This window comes from Aspergillus clavatus, genomic scaffold, assembly GCF_000002715.2.
Source record: "Aspergillus clavatus NRRL 1 1099423829791 genomic scaffold, whole genome shotgun sequence".
Classification (NCBI taxonomy): domain Eukaryota; kingdom Fungi; phylum Ascomycota; class Eurotiomycetes; order Eurotiales; family Aspergillaceae; genus Aspergillus; species Aspergillus clavatus.
This window is the reverse complement of record NW_001517108.1, coordinates 1,342,052-1,364,753: the sequence shown is the minus strand read 5'-3', so window position 1 is coordinate 1,364,753 and position 22,702 is coordinate 1,342,052. Positions and strand designations below refer to the sequence as shown.

The window sequence follows — 22,702 nt, the reverse complement described above, 5'->3', positions numbered from 1 at the left end:
TGCTTCTAGTGTGGCACATGACGTGGGGTAATTCATCAATTGATTAATCCCAAGCATCCATTATTCATCTCTCTTGGTATACCAACATCAGCACCATCAGCACCAATACACAGACGCCATCATCCACCACCAAAGAAAAGCAAAAGAAAAGAAAATCCCATACTACATCACAACCATGTCCTCCCACCCTCCCCCCCAAAACCCATCATCAACAACAACATCAACAACAACATCAACATCAACATCCCCCACGCAACGCACCCAAGAAGCCCAAGCCGCCTTCACCGCGACCCTCCGCTCCGTCGGCGCAAACCACGACGCCGCGCTGCGCGAGCGCGCGCGCAACCTGCACGACAACGCGGCCGTGCTCGCGGCGCAGGAGGCCGAGCTGGCGCGCACGACGGCGGAGCTGGCGAGGCAGAACGAGCAGTGGGGGAAGGTGGCGGACCAGGCGCGCGACGGGCTCAAGGAGATCGGCGACGTGCAGAATTGGGCGGAGTTGATTGAGCGGGATTTGTTGGCGGTGGAGGAGATGTTGAGGGAGGTGGAGGGGAGGCAGGGGGGTGATGGAGATGGAGATGGAGATGGGGATGGGAGTGCGAGGGCAAATGGGAAGGGGACGGGGACGGGGAAGGGACAGTCACAGGAGAGCGAGGCGAAGGGGTGGTTGAGGTGGTGGTGATGGGGTTTTTGCATAGCTTGTGTTGTTTGGGTTGTGTATCTCGTCTGCTTTGGCTTCATATATACCTAACCCAGAATGTCACATATCCAACATCTATATCCAAAAATGTTCTCTAGACTTTAAGCCTCCGAATCGTCTCCCTCCCCCTCCTCCTCCTCCTCGGCGCTCATCTCGTCCATCTCTTGGAAGTAATTCCTCCAGACATCCAGGCGATTAGCTTCGGTTCGACCAGCACATTCACCCCCGTCCTCGTCGCCAGGACCAAACTCATCCCATTCACTCCATTGGCCGAGCGTCATCAGATGCCTCATAGTCGGTCGTCCATGGGGACAGTTCCATGGCTTGTCGATTGTGCCCATATTCCGCACCACGCGGACCATTTGTTTCTGGGTCAGATTCTTACCGATCATGATGCTTGATCGGCACGCTCGCATGGCGAACATCTTGCGCACCTTGCTCGGTCGCGGGATGTTGCTGGGAGCAGCGGACCTGGCGCTGGTGGTTGCGGGCATTTCAGACAGCAAGACAATCAGCTCTTCGAGATCCCGCATGCCAAACACCACCTCCTTGCTCAGGGGCAGGGAGACAAGTTTACAACGCTGACCGATGGGTTCGTCGCCGCTGTCGTCGACTTCGACCACAAATCCGTTCTTCTCTAGCGCGAACTGATTCTCGATCACAATCTCCTCTTCGACAGCGGTGAGATCAAGTCGTTTGGACTGCACAAGACGTTGGTTCTGCACCACAGTCTCGGCTTGAAGCCTCTCAAAGTTGAACTTCTCATCTGAAGCATGCTGGTCGATGATAAACAGTTCATCCTTGGTTTCGGATGAGCTACCTTCCGGGGACCGAGTGGCTAGGATGAACCCGAGGTTGAATTGCCCGATGATGCGCATTCGGGCGAAGTCATCCTTGGTAACGGTCAACGACAGCCGCTCTTCAGCTGTCCCTGCCGGGGTAGCCTCTCTTTCGTCTTCAGTGTAGTCAGCACCCCTGGCGTAAGCACGAAGACCATCTTGAACTCTCGTCATTTGTGACACGATTCTGGAGAGCGACCCGTCAATGGTGCTCGCCAGACGAGTCGTGGAGTCGCGATGCGCAGCTCCCTTGCTCAGCCTGTTTGCGCGGTTTATACTGTTCTCCTGGGGCACTATGGCCTTTGCTTCCGCTTCGCGGATCAGCCGTTGCACTTCGGCTTCTTCGTGTTTCTTCTTTTCCTCGTCATCCAGAGATTCGGTAAGACCTTCGGACTCGTTGGGCTCTTCTGCCGGGGCCATTTCATGATTGATATCATCTGGAGAGCGGTCATCCTCGTGATCTGACGGACAGTAGGACTGAGAACCGTCAGAATCGCAGTCCATTATATCTTCTCCCAGTCCCACTTCCGCTTCCTCGACCTCCTCCTCCTCTTCATCTCCTTCAATCTCCTCTTCACTGCTAGTGGGTTCCTCCAACTGCGATCCCGGCGCTGCAAAAGCTCTCATGTGCTTGCCAAAGATATTGGGGCGTGACGGAGTGTGTATCCTTTTCTTTCGACCCAGACTCCCTCCACTAGAGTCAATGGATCCGCCGTTTCTTTTCCTGGGTATGCCAGTTCCTACCATGGACGTTACGGTCTTACTGCCGATAGTAATCGTCGCAACTTCAGCTGGCATCCGTCTGGGTCGCATGCGGTCAAACGCATTCTGGATAACATTCGGCGTCTCTGACTGACCAGCCTGTATGACAGGGCTTGATCGTTCTTGCAATTCAGGGATATCCTGTGGCGTAGAAGGCACCGCAGTGTTCCTCGCCGGCTCATTTCCCCCGGCGACCGCTCCTCTCGATATTCTCTCAGAGATAATTGAGGATGCACGGGATGGCGTGCCATGCTCTGGGACAAATAGTTCATTGTCCACTGTATCTGATGAAGGCTCGCCCCGACCTGCAGGGCTCGCCACAGACGCTGTCTTTTGTTGCGCTAGCTCGTCCGCTGGAACGGGCGAAGTTAAATTCGCCGGTTCCCGTCCAGCACCCAGATTCCTTAGGAGACTTTTCAACTTGGCCTGAGAATTGGGCTGACTTGATTCCACTTCTTCTTCTTCTTCTTCTTCTTCTTCATCCTCATGGCCCTGCGGCTCCTTACCCGCTGTTCCATCACCGTCATTCAACCGCTTGGCAGGGGTACTGACCTGCAGGATCCCCACTTGCTGTTTAGGGGCTGGTTGCCTCTGACCGGCCACCTGCGACTGAGGAACGGTTTGATCAGACGTCTCAAACAACTCCGTGAGGGATTGCTTGAGAGCATCGATCAGTGCCCCCGCATCGTGAAGGAGGATTGTTCGTTTGTCCGGAGAGACGTTCACATCATATGCATTCGTGTCCATGTTGAAATCGGCAAAGACAAACGGCGACTGCGAGACATTGAACGATTTATATACCTCATTGAACGCCTTGGCAATCTGCGGTAGACCACAAGGCCGCGCGTTGACAAAGAACATCTGCCGATCCGGCGTCTGCCGTCCCTCCCCGAAGACAGGACGGGAGATATGTCCCTTAACCAGGATCTTGTTTGGCACGCCCCCAGCTGTTCGCCGCGCCGCAGCGGACGGCTCAAACTCCAGGACCAGGTCCAACGGGATGAGCGCGAGAAGGGTCTTCGCGCCGTAGACATTCGCAATGTTGTCCTTCGTAGTCTGGTTGTCATTCGTCGAGAAGACAACCGCATTCCGATTCTTTCCCATCGTATTGCGGACGCTGAAGCGGACCCCGGTGCTCACGCAAGCGTAGGCATGGAGTAGATTCAGCACCTTCGTATACTCTCTCTTGATGTTCTTCTCCAGCTCTCGACGTCGTACGGGCAGGCGTTTGAATAGACCTTCCACAGATGCTGTGGTGCCCTTCTGGCCTGCGACAACCTGGGTTTTCGACAACTTGCCTGACATCTCGAATTCCAATTTGGTCGCTTTGGGGGCTTGGTTGGCCTGAGCGGTCACGATGCGGAATTCGGAGAGAGCGCATAGCGACGAGAGTGCTTCGCCTCGAAAGCCGAAGGTGTGTAGGCGGGAGAGGTCCTCGAAGGAAGAGAGTTTGGAGGTGTGATGTTTCAATGCTATGGGCGAGAAAAGCAATGGTAAGCCACTGAGCTTTGCTGCGACCAGGATAGTTGTGGAAAGACTTACCAACGTTCTCATAGTTTTCCGGTGATATTCCAGCCCCATTGTCTTGTACCTCAATCAGGTCCAGACCATTATTCTTGAATCGAACCTCTAGCAGTCAACAGGTCAGTAGCTATCCAAATCACGTAGAAAGATCGGCAAGCCTACCGATGGATGTTGCACCGGCATCGAGACTGTTTTCGACTAATTCCTTAACGACGGAGCACAAGTCGACGATGACTTGACCAGATTGGATCTGGTGAACCTGCACCAAAAAGCAAGAATTAGTGGACAAGAATTCATTCACAGGGACATGGAACTTACCGAACGGGCCTCGATGGCCTTGATGGTCGCCATGTTCATGCCATGATGCGCAAAAACGCGGGATCCCGTCGCGTCTGGTCGGCCACTTTACGCGGGAAGTTCGTTATCAGTCATCATCCGATAAGCCGCGACGAATTGTCTTGACTCTCAAGTATCATCATACAGTCATACTACGGATTTTCCACGTCCAGAAGGAGTTTTACAATGGTAGTTAGTATTGATTAGCTGTATTCGCTCTAGATCTTGAAGAGAGAGTAGAGAAAACCTCTTTCTAAATGTACTATTTACCGCCATTACATCTATATCCTCTGAGTGTTAGAAGGCAACTGAGCTTCACTATGGTGCATGCATAGAGCCTCGATACATATATAACATGACGGAATGAAAGAAGTGACAACAACGCTGACATCCGGGTAAACTGTACTTACTGGCGCCCAACTCCCATAATCGTATCAAGAAAAGCAAACCCCTTAAGAAACTAGTACATCCCGAACCGATCCGGAAGAACGACTGGGGCGATCAAGCTCCATAAATAGATGGCATAGCACACCCAAGCGCAGATGATCTTGACCCAACTAGCCCAATACGTCCTGCCCACTGGCGCAAAGTCGGTAGTCTCAGGATCCAGATGCTGGGTAAGCAGGGTGGCAACCCAGGTTGTCGCCAGGAAAAAGATAATGTGGAACAATGAGTAATTATACTGTGTCGAGCCCCGCTCGTCGTCCTTGTTGTCATAGTCATCGGACTCGTCGTCGCTATCGTCCAATGCACTGGCTGGCAAACTGCCGTTTTCAACTGCCGCACGAAGAGCTTCCGCACGCATCTCACGGCGACTGGGCTGCTGAGTGACCAGTCCATGCTCGTTGTCATCCGTACCCAACTGGACGTACTGACCGTGACCAGCTTGGGATCCCAGCATTAGACTCTGGGTGGCAGCACGAGTAGTGGTGTAAGCGATAGTCACCATCGTGGCGATGGCACCCAGGATAATAGTGGCTGTTCTCGTGCCCCGCGAACGGATCAAAGGATTGCATTGGCGGTCGTCAGGTTCCATAGATACTGCGGACATAGTCAAATACGTGCAGTATGCCGTTACCATAGCCGCCTGCGCTAGCCCTGCTCGGGGATTTGACTCCTGCACCGCGGGCTGGACAGAGACAATTGAGATGACGAGGAACAGGGCGAGGTTAATCTATGCAGGCAGTGGTCAGTGTGATGTACCATCGGAATTCGTCAGACCAACAACTTCAACTTACCGAGATGACGGCTTGGTTCATAGTACAGTGTTGACGCGCGAAAAACACATACATCAGAACCGTCATCGCGATCGATGCAATGTACATTCCCAGAGTCGAGCCGATAAGCAATCCACGCCACAATCGCGAATCACGGTCCTCAATCTTTTGCAGACAGATCTCGGCCCAGGAGTGGGCCAGATCCACGAGGAGAATTAGGCCGAGAAGCAAGAAGAGCATTGCACAGACGAAGGCAATATAGTGTCCATAGAACAAAAAGAAAGACTCCGGGATGAAGAACGACATGACCACGAGGGCGATCCACAGGATGATCTTGGGACCCCAGAACCCATTCTGTATAACTGCACGACCATTCTTCGATGACCGCACGCCAACTAGCATGAAGGCGAGAATCAAATGGAATAGACCGAGACCGAAGTTGATTCGATGGACTGCGACCCAGCCATGACACTCTTTCCCATCGCATCGGATTGTCATGTAGTCCATCGTCATATGTTCCAGCTTTTTAAGCGCCCATGGTGTGAGCATAATCCAAGAAATGATCGAGTTGATGAGAAGAATGAAGGCATAGGCGATTCTCGTAACCAGACTGTATCCCAGAGATTCAAAGTCAGCAAATCGCGATCTACTCCCACACTCTCTTCCCTACCAATTCAGCAAAATCGATGGCATAATGTTACCTGTTCTGGAATTTCCCACAAGCACCACATACTGCCGAGCAAGTGGCCGCTCCACAACATGAGGTTGCGACAGTAATGAGCTATGCATAGACACCGGTTAGCAGGCTTATCAGGTAGGCCAACTCCATCAGGAAAAACGTACCGTACTGACGCTGGGGATGGCCAGAAGGGGCAGTGACAATAGAGCGCCCATATCGATAAGATAATTCGGTACTCTGTTCCCAGAACCTTGAAAGTCGAAGCAGATCAACTGAGCAAGACAACTGACAACAGCGATGGGAGGTTGAACTGGAAGCGATCAGGCGGCTGCACTTGGCAAAAGCGCCCATCGTCATTGCGCATCAGGTGACCCCCCCCATCATCATGTCTCGCGGGTGTCTGAGTCAGGTATTACGTAATGCCGAGGCACCGGAGATCACAAGTTGACATTCCCACGATAGCGACATTCATCGGGCCGTCACCAGACGACGCTCTCTCCCTCGACTCGTCGTTCCTTATTCCCTCGTTTTCTCCTTCTTCTGGCTTAGATTTCCTGTCTCTCCTTCATATTCTTCTACCTGTACTCTGTATGCAAAAGCTGACTCGACGATCCGGCCACTATCTATCTCCATTCATACGGTCCTCCACTCAGAGTCCATAAGCTTATCGTGATCACTCCCTGGTTCTGCTACTGCGGGCCGACACTTGACACCTGTGATCTGAGACATCTCTCTTGTAGAGAGATCAGTATACTACGTACAGTCGTTTACTATATTCGGGATTCCTATCTATTGATGTTTCGAGACTTGGCATTCAAACAAACTGTGCGACGGTATACTAATCGATAACCATGACGGGCTCATCCCATCAGTCGAGGCGCTTGATCTCCGTGATCGCAGCGACACTGACGGCGCTCGCCTGTGGTACTAATGTGCGGACACATTCTTCTTTTCTCATTGCTATTCTCCTTCAATTTCTCGTTATGTATCTTCGTAGGAGTGATGGCCGTTGCTGAGTTTAGTACAGTATGCGTACTCCGCATGGGAACCTCAATTCGCGGATGGAATGAAGCTGTCATCGACCGAAAGTAACCTCATTGTAAGCAAATTCGGCTTCTTGGATGAAGTTTGGGTGCAATCATGCTCATGTTAATTGTTTTCAGGGTGTCGCAGGTAATTTGGGCATGTACGCGTCTGGAATCCCCCTTGGACTGTTGACTGATGCTCGGGGACCTCGCCTCACGACGTTTCTGGGAGCCATTACCCTGGGCTTTGGCTATTTCCCCATCTATCAAGGTATGACTCGTCGACTGGAGCAAGATGATATCGAACTGCGTGACTGATGTGCGATGGACTTGTACAGCCTATGAGAATGGACAAGGCTCGCTTGGAGTACCAATGCTGTGTTTCTTTGCCTTCTTTACCGGTTTTGGAAGTTGCTCATCCTTCTCTGCGTCAATCAAGACAGGTATGTATATCTATATTGTACAGCCATGGTCCGCCTTTGAAATCCTGAAAGCTAAGATCCCATGGGATACAGCGGCGTCGAACTTTCCGGATCATCGCGGTACAGCAACTGCCTTTCCCCTGGCCGCGTTTGGTCTGAGCGCCCTTTTTTGGTCGACCGTGTCTGCAATCGCCTTCAAAGACGACACAGGCAAATTCCTTTTACTGTTGACCCTTGGAACTCTCTTTTTGAATCTCATCGCTATACCATTCCTCCGAATCTTGCCCCCAAGTGGCTCATATCACCGGTTGCCAAATCAGCGGGAGTCGACCGTCGAGTCCAGACAGTTGCGTGCTGCACGATCCACTGATCCACGATCTTACCAAGAAGATCCTGATGAAGCAGGTACGCAGAGTTTTGGTGTCTTTGAATCACAAACTGGGGCCCACTCCAGGTCCACTTCACACGCCTCGAATTCCCATCACTCTCTTGCCAACGACCCAGATGCCGATGAGACGTCATCGTTGGTGTCTAAACCGGCCTCGAGGCTGTCTCGGGATACCCTGGATGGATGTAACACGGATGAAATTCTGTCAAATGTGCCTATCGACTTACCTCACCCAGACGTTAGAGGCCTGGCGATGCTGCCTAAGATTGAGTTCTGGCAACTCTTCCTCACAATGGCACTTCTTTCTGGCATTGGTTTGATGACTATCAAGTTGGTTCCCCCTCCATCTCTTTATGCTTGATTGTAGATCCAAAGCTAACGTGCTACTAGTAATATTGGTAACACTGTGAGGACATCGCAGCCCTGGCTATGTCTCTCTACTAAACCTTCATAGGCTAAAGCCCTTTGGAAACACTACGATGATAGTGCTAGCCCCCGGTTTATCCATCAACGACAGGTCATGCATGTGTCTATCCTGTCTTTTGGCAATTTCATCGGCCGTCTCCTGAGTGGTATGCCGACCCCAACTTGGGCAACATAAACTAGAGTTCGTCTTCTTACTTATTTCTGATAGGTATCGGCTCGGATCTACTAGTCAAGAAACTGAACATGTCTCGTTTCTGGTGCCTGCTCATATCAGCGACTGTCTTCACTGCGACCCAGCTGGCCGGGGCTGCGATCTCAAACCCGCATCAGCTAGTGGTAGTTTCGGGATTCACTGGTTTTGCATACGGATTCCTCTTCGGCGTATTCCCATCCCTAGTAGCCCACACGTTTGGTATCGGAGGCCTCTCCCAGAACTGGGGCGTGATGACTCTCGCGCCAGTGGTGAGCGGCAACCTCTTCAATCTCCTGTATGGCAGCACATTCGACAAAAACTCGATTGTCGGCCCTGACGGCGAGCGAGATTGCCCCGACGGACTGGGTTGCTATCAAAGAGCCTACTACACGACCTTCTTCTCCGGAGTCGCCGGTATCATTGTGTGCTTGTGGAGCATCTGGAGTGAGAACCGGATTCACAAGAAGGTGTTACACAAGAAGTTGGAGCACGAGCGTCTTGCATGAATCCTGAAACCCCCCTTCTTTAAGTAGGGGAAGGAATAACTTCTCAGAAGCAACTTCAACTTCACGTGTCAACTCGCCTGTGCCTCAGTTTCGACGAGCAAGATTGCCTGATTTCCTGATTTCCTCAACCTTCTATACCGTTGCCCTGAAATTTTGCAGGCTACCATTTAGACGTTCGAGACTAGGAGGCCTTTTCTTTTTCTTTCTTCTCCCTACACTCATTCTGCTTCTGGTGTTCAGCACCATTATTGCTTCCCCACCACTCATCACCCTCCGAACAAGTTTCAGAGTCCTCTCAATTGTACATACGTCTTCCATCTTTCCTTGAGATCTAGATAATCTATCCCATAGACATCACGCATTAGAAAATGAGAAAGCGAACGAGCAACACCCCCGGAAGGACAAGAACCTAAGCCAAAGCTTTTTCGTCAATCGATTAGAAAGAGAGTATTCTAGGAAACTAAACGTACAGGATTTGAAGAGAGGTAGCAAGGGGAGGGAACAAGAAAAAGAAAAGCATGGATTGGGGGTTTGGGGTCATCAATCGGGAATCAAAAGTAGAAGAAGATCCCCCTCAACAAATAAACAGGGAAAAGGATTCCCCGGAGCAAGAGTGATCAAAAGCATTGAAGGCATAGAATCCGTCAGAGTGAAGGTGGAAGACAATGAGACCGAGACCCCTTGAGAGAAGCGACGTGTTTATAGTGAGGCAAAAGAGAAGCAGAAAAAAACAAGGGGAAAAAAACAAAACATCATAGAGAGACGGCTCGATAGACCTAGAGACAATGGTGTGCCCTGGAGGTTCCTCTGCTCTCTCTTTCCCATTCCTGGACCTGGTTATGGCTCTTCATCCAAGCCTTGTAGCGTGACTCTGGTAGCGCGAGGGCGAAGGCCGTGGGAGTATAAGAAGATTGATTATGGGTGGACATAGCGAACAGAGTAGTACAAGTCACTTCTTCTCGTTTCTTTTTGGATTTCATTTTTTTTTCGCTTCTTTCATGGGTAGGTCGATCCACGCAAGCTGCTCTTCAGTCGATCTCCGTCATGTTTAATCGACATGGACAAGGGCAACATCATGGTAGCGGAGCGACAAAACCCAAGCAAACAGCTCGAAAAAGCAGACAACAGAAAGGCGCTGGGGTGTAGAAGTGAGAAGACAGATATTAAATCGATCCCGGTAATATCCAGCCAATGACAATACTCGTAAAGGGTATCAAGAAAGATGAGGGGGGGAAGGCCTTGGTCCGTCGCAAGGCTGGTGCTTTTTTGTTTCTTTGGTTCTTTTCTCTCTCTTCTCTCCAGATTGGTCATTGCAAGGTGTTGGGCTACGCTTTCCACAATCGACTAACGGTCTCTGGGCTCAAATGCTCTTCGGCGATTTGTTGGGTGAATCGGATGGGTGTTCTACCACATCGGACAGTTTGATCTTCTTGGCCAAATGTTCGTCAGAACCGTCATTGTTCGTGATGGTGTTCAGGCTGACCTGTTCGGTCAACTGCCGCTCAAGGTCGCCCACGCGCCGTTTGAGATCTTCTTCTCGACGTTGGGCTTCTTCAAGAGATCTACGAAGACGTGCTTCGGAGTCGCGAACGATCATCTCAGAGCGGCGTGCAGTCGCGTCACTCTGTTCGAGTTCCGCAACGCGGCCCCTGAAAAGTCCATTAATGAGCTCCAGTTCGCTCACGCGTGTCTTCAATGAGGCGTTGGCAGCAAGGAGTCCCTCGTATGTCTGGGGTGCATCGGGGTGCCGATCCACAGCGGAAGAAGTCGACGTGGGAGTTGGTTGATGCAGCTGCAACGAAGGAAGGGCATTGGCCGCGGTCAAAGTATGATCAGCGAGGGTGACGCTGTCGAACATATGCTGAGGCGCAATGTTGGAAATGTGTGGATGTGGTTGTTGCAGGCCAGAGATTCCTGGAGTCTCTGTTCGGGATACTGGTGAATTGGATCGATCCGAGTGCCCCGGTGACGTCTTTCTCGACGCGCGACGATATCCCTGCGATCCCAGTGGAGGAGTGCCATCGTCCGATCTCGAGGTCGAAAGACCATTTGCGTCGACAGCGCTGCTGGACTGCAAGATGTGATGTCAGAATCCATGCGATCCTTATCTCACATAGGGCTGGTCGACCGAGGAGATAAGAAAATTTTTTTAGTCATCTAGACTCACCTTACGCTTCGGTCCCTGTCCGGCGGTCTTGACTCTATTGCGACTCTTGATCACATCAGTCTTCAGACTGATCGGACGAGGACGGCCATGCAACTTGAGGAACAAGCCACAGGCGTTGCACAGGACGGAGCCAAGTTCGTCTCGACGCCAGAGAGGCGTGGTGGATGTGCCACAATTTTGGCACACAGGCTGTAATTGAGAACGCTTCTGATCAGCCAAAGTTGTCGCCATAGTCTTATAAGGGAACGCGATAGTAGAGAGCTAGCCGACGAGGAAGAGAAGGATTGGGGGGAGGAAGCGATGCGCTGATAGTGGATGAATTGGGAGTGCAATGATGGGTTGATAAGATCGGGAGAGATTTGATGATAAGAAACTGGGAAAAGCGGGTGGTGTGCGGGAGCAGCGCCAAGACCCATAGATAACAGAAAGTGGGTGAGAAAATCAGAGCCAAAAAAAAAAAAAAACAGAACAATTCAAGGGGAAAACGACATGGCAGGCAGATAAGGCACATATGCGATAAGAACACGCTGGCACAGAAAGTTAATGGAATTGATTCGGCCACTCACTGGATTATTGCCTTGTCCTCCGGTCATGGCTGCTGGAGATGAGGTTGCATAGGTCATGTTGGCCATGCCTAGATTTGCATTGCTGCTAGAGGCGCTAAGCATGGAAGATCCTGTCAGCACCGAGAGATAACCCGATTGACCCTTTGGTAATGCACGAGAGTTGCATTATCTGCCTGGGGATGAGGATCACAACACAACTCGACTGGCTCCAACCGAAAATAAAAGGTAAGGCCCCAGCAACGAGTGGCGGAGGAAATACCAGTAAACTCCGGCTTATCGCAGCTGTTGTATCCTCATCCCCGCCAGTGAAGACTTGCAGGGGGAGTCTTATCGTAGCAAAATGTCAGATCCATACGTACCGCAGATTGGAGGTCGGGGCAGACGCGACTGATGCCAGCGCAGAGAGTCCGAGAGAGCTAGGGCCGGGAAAGCTGTTCCCAATGCCGTTGCTATTGTCAGGGCTGTAGTTGGATTGCTCTAAGGAGCACAAATCAGAACCGGTATGGACGAGATATGACAGACTCGGCAACGCACCCGCTATAGAATCCGTTCCCAGTTGGCGAGACGCGGAATGTCCGTCTATGGAGGAAGCTGTATGGTTGTAGTTGGTAAGGTCGTGGGATTGGGAGGCAGGCGGCGACGGAGGATGGAGGGCTGGGTCGATGGGCGACGCCCGGAAAAGAATTGAAGCCACCGTGGAGGGAGTGGTGAGGACTGGCTGGAAATTCGGCCAAAGTCGACCGAATCGAGGCAGGAAGAAGCTAAGGTCTGCTGCTCCCGTTGCTTGTCCGCGGCGTCTGGGCTCGCTCTTGTGTCAATCACGAAGGGACTCCAGCCTCGTGAAAGAAAGGGGGAACGAAAGAGGTGGATTTGATTTCAATTCCTTCAAAAAAACTGGAAAAAAATACAGAAGAGGTTATCAATTGAACGATTATTTTTTTTTTTTTTTCGCTTTTGAAATCATCCGACGAAGAGTAGTGAGACCGGGGGAAATATCATGTCGGATGAGACAAAAGATCAAGGCACAAGAGGCTGCGATAAACAGGGCCAGCAGAGGAACGACAGTGAAAGGAGCGACTGGAATTTACCATGAATGGACTCGCGGGAACAGATGAAGGATCACAAGGTGGAAAGATGATTAGAAGATGAGAGAGAAGAAGGAGAAACAGAGAATCTATGGAGATGATGAGTTACACGAGACGTGAGGAAATATCGCAGCAGCCCTTCTGCCATTATCGGAACTGGCTATCTATCGCGCGTCTCGGGGACTATCGATTATTATTTTATCGCAATCGGGACGATGGCTTGGCAGAATGGCCGTTTTTATTGTTCGAGTTCGAGTCGGTATTTGTTTGAGTATGTGCCCGGATGATGTTCTTTTTCGACTCTGATTGATATACATGGTCTTTCATAATGATGTGCTTCTATCAAAGTCCTTCTATAGGAAGTATCTACTCTACCCCAGGACTATCTACTACTTATGTCGTTGGACTTGAAGAGCAAAATGGAGAGGAAGGTGCAGCTCCAGCTCCAATATGCAGGGCACCACCTCGTCCTTTCAGATAAATTCTGAGCTTCCCAAATGGCTTTCATGCTTGATTGCTGGATGCCCCTGGGGTCCCCCTTTCTTCCACATGTTTGTTTGTGCGCACCCGTTCGAATACCCCTTGATCATTCCTCGACCATGACAATGATAGGTGAAGCTTCGGCTCCCCTGCTAAGCATTGGAGGGAAACCCATGGAGACGTCTCCCATAGTCCGTATTCAGTACACCGAGGAACAGAAGTAGTCTAACCGTCTCTGCCTCATATTCGCGGTATTCGAAGCAGAAGGTAAGATGAGGTGACTTTGAAAGCTAGTACCTAGCATGGATTCAAGTTGTGATATGAGTTCAAAAGTGGTTGGCTCTTGTAATACTCTCCAAGTATATGCTTGAGCTTGTCTTCCTAGAGATCAAACTTGAGGATTGTCGTATTCCTAACCTTGCCTTTGGGGAGCTGGTCAAGGGAGCTCATTATTGGAACGTTGTATGTAGATGCCGAACTGAAGAATGAATCAATGCTCATGTAAGACGATCAGCAGCCGCGATCCCACTGCAATTGACCGTCCGAAAAGCTCGTACCATCATGGTGATAGCCCGAAGTACTTCTATCGGTCTCTTTCCAAAGCCAACTGGGAAGGGTCAACGGCCAACTAACTACATAACTATCATGCTATCGACTTATTTTCAGGGGCCTTTTTTAAGCTCTGAGCCCCGGTGGAGGCTAAGTGGAGCCACACGGGATAGGGTCGTGGCGGTGTCGTACGGTAATTTTGCTCCAACTGTGGCTGGTATGCATTGTGCCGCTGGTCAACGGCGGTATCCGTACGGTAATGACCACTCTCGCGCTTCATCATGACGGCGATCCAACGAGACTGCTCCAGGTATCCGTAACCGTAAGCCTTTCTCCTTAGACTGGGTCGCTGCTTGTCGCGATTCTCCAGTAATGCTTTGAGTCTCTTTACTCATTTTCTTCCCAATCTATCTTATCAATTCTCTGAATTTTCGTTTTTCTCTTGTTCCGGCTGCCTCCACCCTCAGATGAGCCCGAATCCGTTCGCCTCCCCGGCTTCCTGAGACAGACAAACTCTCGAAGTCATCACAATGCCTAAAAACCGACCTGCAACGTCCGGCTATGCCCGTCTGGCTCAGGAAGAAGAAGACCGAGGCGTCAATGATGGGTACTATTACTCGGACGAAGATGACCTCAACGAGCCCTCCGGTACGATTTCACAATCCGCCCCACGATATGCCCCAATATCCAGTCGAGCTCAAATGGCCTCGGCCTTTTCGCCGCCACCTGAACACCGGAGGAGACTGAGTGGGCATTATCGCCGTGCGCGGCGGAATTCTGGGGTCGACATCAAGGCCATCAATGCGCGACTCGAGCGTTGGGCTGAAGAGTTTGCCTCGAAGTTCAAGATCAACCGGGTCAAGGGCAAGACGTATGAGGAGGAGAAACTCGAGATCTATCACACGGTTTTCCAGCCTCCTGAAGGAGTTAAACCAATCACAGCCGAGGAACTCGAATCGGAGGAAGCTGAGACTGAACAACATCAAGCACGGGAGGAATTCGAGGCGGTTGTGGAAAGTGTCCGGACCGCCATCGAGTTGGGGGTGCAGCCGCGCATGATCTCGCAGGGCAGTTCAGGGAGTTATTTCGCTCGCAATAGTGAAGGGAAAGTTGTGGGTGTCTTCAAGCCGAAGGACGAGGAGCCGTACGCTTCTCGGAATCCCAAGTGGACCAAGTGGCTGCACAGAAACCTGTTCCCCTGCTTCTTCGGTCGAGCATGTTTGATTCCCAATCTATCATACGTCTCGGAAGCAGCGGCATACGTTCTCGACGCTCGATTACGGACCAACCTTGTTCCCTACACCGATATTGTGTACCTCTCCTCGAAATCTTTCTTTTATGACTTTTGGGACCGGAGAAAGGCATGGATGGGCAAGAAGTCGCTGCCTCCCAAAGCGGGCAGCTTCCAGGTCTTCTTGAAAGGATTCAAGGATGCGAACTTATTTCTGCGTGATCATCCATGGCCCGACCAGACCAACACTGGGTTCCGTGCCGAGGATGCTCCAAAGCGCAAGAAGCGGCCATGGAACGAGGCTTGTCGCCCGTCAGGGATCCATTCGGACGATGAGGACGAATATGATGACCGCCGCGATGTACCGGGTCAATCACCGCGGGATGAGAGTCGGGAGCGCCGGTTCTACTGGACAGAACAGTTGAAGCAGTCGTTTCGGGAGGAGCTGGAAAAACTGGTTATTCTGGACTACATCATGCGAAATACTGACCGTGGATTGGATAATTGGATGATTAAAATCGATTGGAAGACAGAGGAGGTATCGATCGTGGCCGAACCCCCCAAACAAAAGGGAGGTCAGCAGGACGACGACGACGAGCAGTTGCCTCCAGCCCGTCCTATTTCTGTCAACTCTGAAAGAAACGGCACCGCATCACTACCCTACAGAAGGCACGAGACCATGGTGGCCGTGAGTCGCACGGGAACGCCACTGAATTCAACCGAACCGCAGGCCACGATTAGTATCGGGGCTATTGACAATAGTTTGTCATGGCCGTGGAAGCATCCTGATGCTGTAAGTCTTGTTCATCTATCATGATGTCGAATCGAGGTTTTACTAACAATTCTTAGTGGAGAAGCTTTCCTTTCGGCTGGCTGTTCCTCCCCGTCTCCCTCATCGGTCAGCCATTCTCTCAGAAGACCAGGGACCATTTCTTGCCGCTTCTCACCTCCACGGCCTGGTGGAGCGGTACCCAAATGGCGCTCCGACGCGTATTCTCTCAGGATGATGATTTCAAGGAGAGCATGTTTGCAAGGCAGATTGCGGTCATGAAGGGACAGGCTTGGAATGTGGTTGAAACTCTGAAGCACCCGGACCATGGCCCTCTGGAACTCACCCGGAGGACCAGAGTATGTGTGTGGGATGATTTGGTGGATGTCCCGGTTGCTATTCCGCTACGCGGACCATCCACCGACGCTCAGAAACGCAAAGTGAAAAGCTACGAAACTTATGACAAACACGACCGTTATGATCCCGACAATGAAGAAATGGATATCGGTGCCTCCATGTCCCTGCATTCGGCACCAGAACAAGATCTTTTGGGTCTTTACTCTCCTCCAAATGAACTGCCGAATCCAAACAGATTCGAGCTCTCGCGAAACCGTGAGCTTGGACAAGCTGCGACTCGCGGTGCCAGCCCCGCTACTCTTGGCCGCGACAGTGTCGACGGCCTAAGCCTTGGGGCGGACGCCGCCAGCAGTTGGCCTCCACCACCTTCTAGACCAGAACACAAGCACCGTCGCAAGCAGAGCTCAGTATCAAGTGCCCATGGCCAAGCACAATTTGTTTGGGGTAGCGACGATCTTGAAGGCGATCTTGGTTATGCGGCTGCCGAAGGCATGGAGGGAAATCACCGCAAAGTCATCGTTGAGCGATTAGAAGCCGTGAAGAGTAAGAACCCGGTCTTCACCTGGTGCTGATCTGCCAGCGAATCTTACTTCACCTTATTTCCTTTCCCTGCCCTGCACACCTTCGATTCCCCCACAACCTAGCCCTCTTTCTTTGTGACCTTTCTTCATCCCTCTGCTTGCTACTTCTTTCCCCTCCCCCTTCTTGATTTTTCTTCACTACATTTCCATACACTCTCCTGTTTAGCGTTGATCATGGCAATCTGGCATGGGGTGTCCTGCTTTCAGGTGCGGCATTGGTTTGGGAGAAAATCGTTGTATATAGATTTTGCGCTGGTTCCTCTCCTAATATTTCGACGCCTTCTAAGAGGACGGCATAAATGTGTGACAGAACATGTAGTATATGATGTGAATACAAATTTTTTTTTTTATACCTCATAATCCAGCGTCTTTTCTCCCCAGCTGTGCTCATTGTGAAGTAAAGTGACAGTGAGGCCCATGTGACGCTGCTTTGATAAGCGAGCAACTCTTATCGGCGTCTTGGCCCTCTGCGATATCTGATCGAGGCAGAACCACTCCACGGCGCGTGAGGGCATGATCTGCCACTTTCTCCTCCCTCTCTGCTCAAAAATTCCTTGGGTTGAGATCTGCCATCGTTCAAGAGCCGCTGAGCGATGGACAAATGTTGATCAGCTTCTCGTCGGCTTCATTCCAAGCCTCCTCAACCTTTCGCCATCCGTCATTCTCCACCTTCAAGTCATATGCTCTTAGATAAACCTCCCCTCTTCGCGAGCACTGCGAGATCTTCCACTCTGGAATCCCTCTTCCTATTTGCGCAGACTCCCTTGGATAGCTTGAGTACCTCGCTATTTCTGACTCGCTCAATCGGCGCGACGGACAGCCAGACTCGCCGCAGCGTCTCAGATACCCGCATAAGGTGAACGAGGGACCATGGCGTCCCGCGCCGCCCTGCTTCTGGACCCAAGGGCCTACAAAAAACAGCTACAAAAGAATGGTAACGACCCAGATCTCTCGTATGCGACGCCTGTCTCCCGCAATGACACGCGGCCTGGATCCCCTCATGAACCCTCTCATCTCTTCCCATCGTCCAGCCGTTGCCCCTCCCCTCCGGATGACCCTGTGTTTTTGGACCCAGTTGACTTACTCATCGGCCCAGCAGGCACTCAAAACGCGAGCACGTCACCGCGCGGTGCTTCTTCGAGCGTTGCGCCAGCCGGCACGGTTTCCGCTGCGCATCGGCTGCTCAATCCGCAGCACCGTCAGCCCTCGTCCAAGCGGCGCTCGAAATCGCAATCGAGATTCGAGCCCGAATCAGCCATTTCGGAAGCTCAAAGTAGTACAGATTCATCGCCGCGACAGGTTGTCACGAATGAGCCAGCGCTGGACGTTGAGTTTACGAGCGCACACTCTGACGATGACAACGATGCGAAACGCAGTTCAGACCATCTTGATAGTGACGTCGAAGCGCGCGCCGGCAGTCTCATAGAAGACATGTACGGCGTAGAGAAGCGGGTTCATCGTCCCTACAAAAAGATCAAGACAGAGAATGACGAGGAGAAATCGAAAACGGCCAGAACCGGGGCTATCACGAGAAACGGGAATACCGAGTTGGGCGAATACATGAAAGACGACAAGGGGGAACCGGACTATCCTTCACCGGCTACGCCAAATGTTGTTGACTTGACCCTTGGTGAGATAGTTTTTTTGCCTAGCCTACAGTTCTTGGGTTTGCTAACCGAGACTCACAGATCCGTCGGCCAACGCAAATGATGATGATGACTTGCAGGTCACTGGGTCGAACAATCTCAGTGTTCAGAAAGTTTGCTATGGGAAATTGGAGAATGCTATGATACAAGCACAACTCGTCCCCAAGCCCTCCCCTCAGGGTATCTTCGGTGACTCAGCGCATGATTGGCCGTCCATCAAGTTGGATGTGCAGAGGCAAGCAAGTCAGAACAACACTAGAATCAATGTTTCAGACCCGCACGGAAAGTTATTCGGAGCGGTTGATGCAAAGACTGCGTCTGTCATTACCCCATTGCTTGACTCCAATGCGTTGAAGGTCACCATCACGGCTCGACTCGACGTTCGAAGGCGGTTGCCGGGCGAAATGCCATGGGCACCGTGTTCTGCTCTGTATAGAGCATCCATCAACCTCTACGGTCTAAGGAAGGACGCTGAGCTAGTTGGCAGACACCTTGGGCAGCACAACGTCTGGCTGGGAACACCTTTCTCTGTCGAGCAAGGAGTGCCAGTATTTAATCCTCATGCTGAGAGGAGAAGAGCCCAGGCAGCTTCCTTGTTGCCCACCATAGCTGCGAGGAGTCGTTCGGGCGTCAGTTTCGAATTTCGCACCGCTGAAGAGGTCAACGATGCTGTGATGAAGATGTTTGATCAGCTTCAGAGCGCTGGGAACCTCCCTGAAATGGAGCCGCCAAGTCTCGTAGTGACTCCTTTGCTCCGCCATCAGAAGCAAGCACTGTGGTTCATGACTGAGAAGGAGAAACCACGCAAGTTTGGGCCGAATGAGAAGGATAATAATTCGCTTTGGCGCATTCAATATCGTCCCAATGGGGCAAAGCGTTATCGCGAGATCATCAGTGGCACTGTGCTTGATGAAGAGCCACCGCAGAGCTTAGGCGGCTTGCTAGCAGATATGATGGGTCTTGGAAAGACCTTGAGTATCCTCTCACTTACCACTTCATCTTTGGATCAAGCCCAGGAGTGGGCGAAGAAGATACCGCAGCCAGATCTCGTGCGCAGCTTACCCGGTATTCGCAATACCAAGACGACTCTCTTAGTGGTTCCTCTGAGTACTGTCAATAACTGGGTGACGCAGATCAAGGAGCACCTGAAGGAGGGCGCAATATCTTACTACGTCTTTCACGGTTCTTCCAGAACCACAGACGTAGACGAATTGTCAAGCTACGACTTGGTCATCACCACCTACAGCATCGTCCTTTCTGAATTGTCGCGGAAGAGTTCTAAGCGAGGGGTGAGTCCCTTGACGAAGATGAACCTGTTCCGCATTGTTCTGGACGAAGCGCACACCATTCGAGAGCAGAGTGCTGCACAGACACAGGCGATCTTCAAACTCAACTCCGAGCGTCGCTGGTCTGTGACTGGTACGCCAATCCAGAACCGGCTCGAGGACTTACTCTCCGTGACCAAGTTTCTTGGACTGTTTCCATATGACGACAGAGCCAGATTCGGCATGCATATCCTCAGCCGATTCAAGACGGGTGATGCGACAGTTCTGGCAAGCTTGAGGGTACTTGTTGACTCTTTTACGCTACGCCGGGTCAAAGACAAGATTGATATCCCTCCTCGGCACGATAAGATCATCACTCTGGAATTCTCGGAGAAGGAGAAGCAGCTGCACGAGTTCTTCCGGAGGGAGTCGAATGTGATGATGAGGGTCATTGCGGGAGAGGACAAGACAAAGATGAAGGGGCGGATGTACCACCACATCCTGAAAGCCATGATGATCTTGCGACAGATCAGCGCACACGGCAAAGAGCTACTTGATAGTGAAGACCGTCAGCGGATCAAAGGAATCAGTGTGCAGGATGCAATTGATCTTGAAGAAGGTGCAGGCGAATCGAGCGGGGTGGTAGACAAAAAGGCCTATGAGATGTTTAATTTGATGCAAGAATCATCTGCCGACGCCTGCGCTCTGTGCGGCAAGCGCTTAGAAGAACCAGGTTCAGATACCGGTGCAGGTGACCAGAATGCCGCGATGGCCATCGTGCTCCCCTGTTTTGACGTTCTCTGTCCGGATTGCTTTTCCGGATGGAAGCAAGCGTTTGATGGCCAAGTCGAACCCACCAACACGATCAAGTGCGGCGTCTGTGATGGGTGGATTCCTGTCTCTTACTCAACAATCACTGCCAACGGGCTCCAGGAATATCTCCGAGACCAGGAACAAGCAAAGCAGAACCGAAGGCAAGCGAAGACGCTGGGCGAGTACGAAGGGCCACACACGAAGACCAAGGCGCTGTTGGCCCACCTCATGGAATCTGCTGAAGAGAGCAAAAGATTGGGCAGTGAGCTGCCTATCAAGAGCGTGGTATTCTCGGCCTGGACTTCGCATCTGGACCTCATCGAAATTGCACTGAAAGACAACGGCATCACGGGCTACACACGCTTGGATGGCAGCATGACCCTCCCCGCGCGCAACAGAGCGTTGGAGGACTTCCATAGCAACAACGAGACCACCATCCTACTAGCAACAATTGGTGCTGGCGGTGTCGGTCTGAATTTGACCTCGGCTTCGAAAGTCTACATCATGGAGCCGCAGTATAATCCGGCAGCTGTCGCGCAGGCGATCGATCGGGTGCACAGACTGGGTCAGACGCGCGATGTTACGACAGTCCAGTTCATCATGAAAGGGAGCATTGAGGAGAAGATTTTCGAGCTTGCTAAGAGGAAGCAGCAGCTGGCAGACATGAGCATGAACCGGGGCAAACTCGACAAGAAAGATGTTCAAGAGCATCGTATGAGAGAGTATAGAAGCCTCTTTAAATGATACCAGTTGGAAGCCGATGGTCTCCACAACAAACTGGCTAATAATAGGACCTGAATCCTCTATGGTCTTACACGAAGCGACATGAAGATCCCCATCTGGGGCCGCATCCATCATTCTCCATTCAATATGATGCACTTTCTTCTTGGAGGCTTCCACAGATACTTTGGAGGTTTCTACCATTTCATTTCGGGACACTTAATCTTAATTGGGGGACACGGGAAGACGGACTTTGATACCCGGGCGTTTGACACGGTTTTGCTTTTCGCGGAGTTGCCTTTGCCTTGGACTGCATTTTTTCCCCCTATGGTTCTGGAGTTTGAATGAGATTTCTGCCTTTACTGGGGTTTGCTGCATTTGTGACATTCAACATCATACACCGCTACACGCATGCATAGATGCCATCATCTGGGAGAGATGTTATAGGGAAAGCTACATAAGAGGGCCGGGACGCGAGTCCATGATTTCGTTAATCATATTAATGGTGATTCATTTCCATCAATACCGGGTTAGGAATTGATACATAGCGCGTAGACTTCAATCATGTTGCTCTTGACGTAGCTTCCACTTGTCATAGCCACGAACCCGGATATAGCATTTCGCTTCAGCATGCCTTGCCTCGACCACAACAATCATCCCGAATCGCAAACAACCAGTTCTCAGTCATTTCACGAATCCCTCTCCAACACCGCCCGATCCCCATAGATGCCCGTCTCCACCGCCCCCATGACCCTCTCCAAGGTCCTCCCCAACGTCCTCAACTCTCGAATCTTCGCCTCGCGCTCCTCCTCCACGCCGCGCAACTCCGCCTCCAACTCGCGAATCCGCTTCTCCTGCTCCGCCTCGGACGAGTCAATCCCCGGCAGCACCGAGATCAGATACTCGATCTGCTGCTCCTTGATGATGAGGTCCCGAGCCAGTTCGCGCTGGCGGCTCGCGAACGTGCGCGGCGAGTCCGGCGCGGGCGGCAGGTTCGGGTCCGCGGCGGCCTCGCTTGCGCCGCGCTGGGTTTGCGGTGGGGGAGGCGAGGATTGCGAGGGCACGGGAGCGCCGGCGGGGACGGGCGGCGCGGTGGAGTTCTTGGGGATTTTGGCGAGGGCGGGGGCGGCGTTGGGGATGTTGGTGGGTGTTGTTGCGGGCGAGTTGTCGTGGTAGGTGCTTAGGTAGCCGATTGTTGCGTAGAATTGGGTTGCGAGCTGGGATGTGGTTAGATCTTGGGGGTGGGGGTGGATTGGGTGGTGGTGAGGCGAGGGAGGTTTACCTGGTCTAGACAGGTCTGGAGCTGGGTGAGGATGTCGGCCATGATGGAGATACGGTGTTTGTCAGGGTTGAGGGTGAGGTTATTGTTGTTGTGACGATGGGGAAGTGTTCATTTGATCGGAGGAAGAAGAAGAAGAGAAGTTGGAGAAAGTGGATGGATGATGCGGAGAAGGAA

The 22,702-nt window shown here is 51.8% G+C and overlaps 8 protein-coding genes across 8 annotated transcripts, besides 5 other annotated features; 4 read left to right on the top strand and 4 right to left on the bottom strand.

Annotated features, from left to right (window-relative positions):
- Positions 1–175: 175 nt before the first annotated feature.
- Positions 176–682, top strand: ACLA_072230 (uncharacterized protein; the record flags this gene model as incomplete). Its single annotated transcript, XM_001275615.1, has 1 exon — positions 176–682. The coding sequence occupies one exon, from the start codon at positions 176–178 to the stop codon at positions 680–682; it is 507 nt and encodes a 168-aa protein (XP_001275616.1).
- Positions 208–246: a microsatellite.
- Positions 210–244: a microsatellite.
- Positions 563–685: a microsatellite.
- A 116-nt stretch (positions 686–801) lies between these two features.
- Positions 802–4,176, bottom strand: ACLA_072220 (ATP-binding mismatch repair protein PMS1; the record flags this gene model as incomplete). The annotated part of the gene is made up of 4 exons (XM_001275614.1): positions 802–3,773; positions 3,844–3,930; positions 3,988–4,084; positions 4,144–4,176. 4 exons carry the CDS (start codon positions 4,174–4,176, stop codon positions 802–804), a joined length of 3,189 nt encoding a protein of 1,062 aa, XP_001275615.1.
- Positions 2,754–2,781: a microsatellite.
- Positions 2,755–2,781: a microsatellite.
- A 445-nt stretch (positions 4,177–4,621) lies between the features above and the next one.
- Positions 4,622–6,272, bottom strand: ACLA_072210 (serine incorporator domain-containing protein; the record flags this gene model as incomplete). Its single annotated transcript, XM_001275613.1, has 4 exons — positions 4,622–5,335; positions 5,400–5,988; positions 6,080–6,159; positions 6,222–6,272. The coding sequence occupies 4 exons, from the start codon at positions 6,270–6,272 to the stop codon at positions 4,622–4,624; spliced, it is 1,434 nt and encodes a 477-aa protein (XP_001275614.1).
- Positions 6,273–6,908: 636 nt separating this feature from the next.
- Positions 6,909–9,017, top strand: ACLA_072200 (putative MFS transporter; the record flags this gene model as incomplete). Its single annotated transcript, XM_001275612.1, has 8 exons — positions 6,909–6,989; positions 7,085–7,156; positions 7,221–7,353; positions 7,421–7,525; positions 7,598–8,222; positions 8,283–8,298; positions 8,347–8,464; positions 8,527–9,017. The coding sequence occupies 8 exons, from the start codon at positions 6,909–6,911 to the stop codon at positions 9,015–9,017; spliced, it is 1,641 nt and encodes a 546-aa protein (XP_001275613.1).
- Positions 9,018–10,377: 1,360 nt separating this feature from the next.
- ACLA_072190 (putative GATA transcription factor (AreB)) lies at positions 10,378–11,415 on the bottom strand (the record flags this gene model as incomplete). Its single annotated transcript, XM_001275611.1, has 2 exons — positions 10,378–11,088; positions 11,185–11,415. 2 exons carry the CDS (start codon positions 11,413–11,415, stop codon positions 10,378–10,380), a joined length of 942 nt encoding a protein of 313 aa, XP_001275612.1.
- Positions 11,416–14,394: 2,979 nt separating this feature from the next.
- Positions 14,395–16,793, top strand: ACLA_072180 (1-phosphatidylinositol 4-kinase LSB6; the record flags this gene model as incomplete). The annotated part of the gene is made up of 2 exons (XM_001275610.1): positions 14,395–15,888; positions 15,945–16,793. 2 exons carry the CDS (start codon positions 14,395–14,397, stop codon positions 16,791–16,793), a joined length of 2,343 nt encoding a protein of 780 aa, XP_001275611.1.
- Positions 16,794–17,672: 879 nt separating this feature from the next.
- On the top strand, positions 17,673–21,270 carry ACLA_072170 (putative SNF2 family helicase/ATPase; the record flags this gene model as incomplete). The annotated part of the gene is made up of 2 exons (XM_001275609.1): positions 17,673–18,432; positions 18,491–21,270. The coding sequence occupies 2 exons, from the start codon at positions 17,673–17,675 to the stop codon at positions 21,268–21,270; spliced, it is 3,540 nt and encodes a 1,179-aa protein (XP_001275610.1).
- A 665-nt stretch (positions 21,271–21,935) lies between these two features.
- ACLA_072160 (med21 domain-containing protein) lies at positions 21,936–22,570 on the bottom strand (the record flags this gene model as incomplete). Its single annotated transcript, XM_001275608.1, has 2 exons — positions 21,936–22,463; positions 22,529–22,570. The coding sequence occupies 2 exons, from the start codon at positions 22,568–22,570 to the stop codon at positions 21,936–21,938; spliced, it is 570 nt and encodes a 189-aa protein (XP_001275609.1).
- Positions 22,571–22,702: the final 132 nt, after the last annotated feature.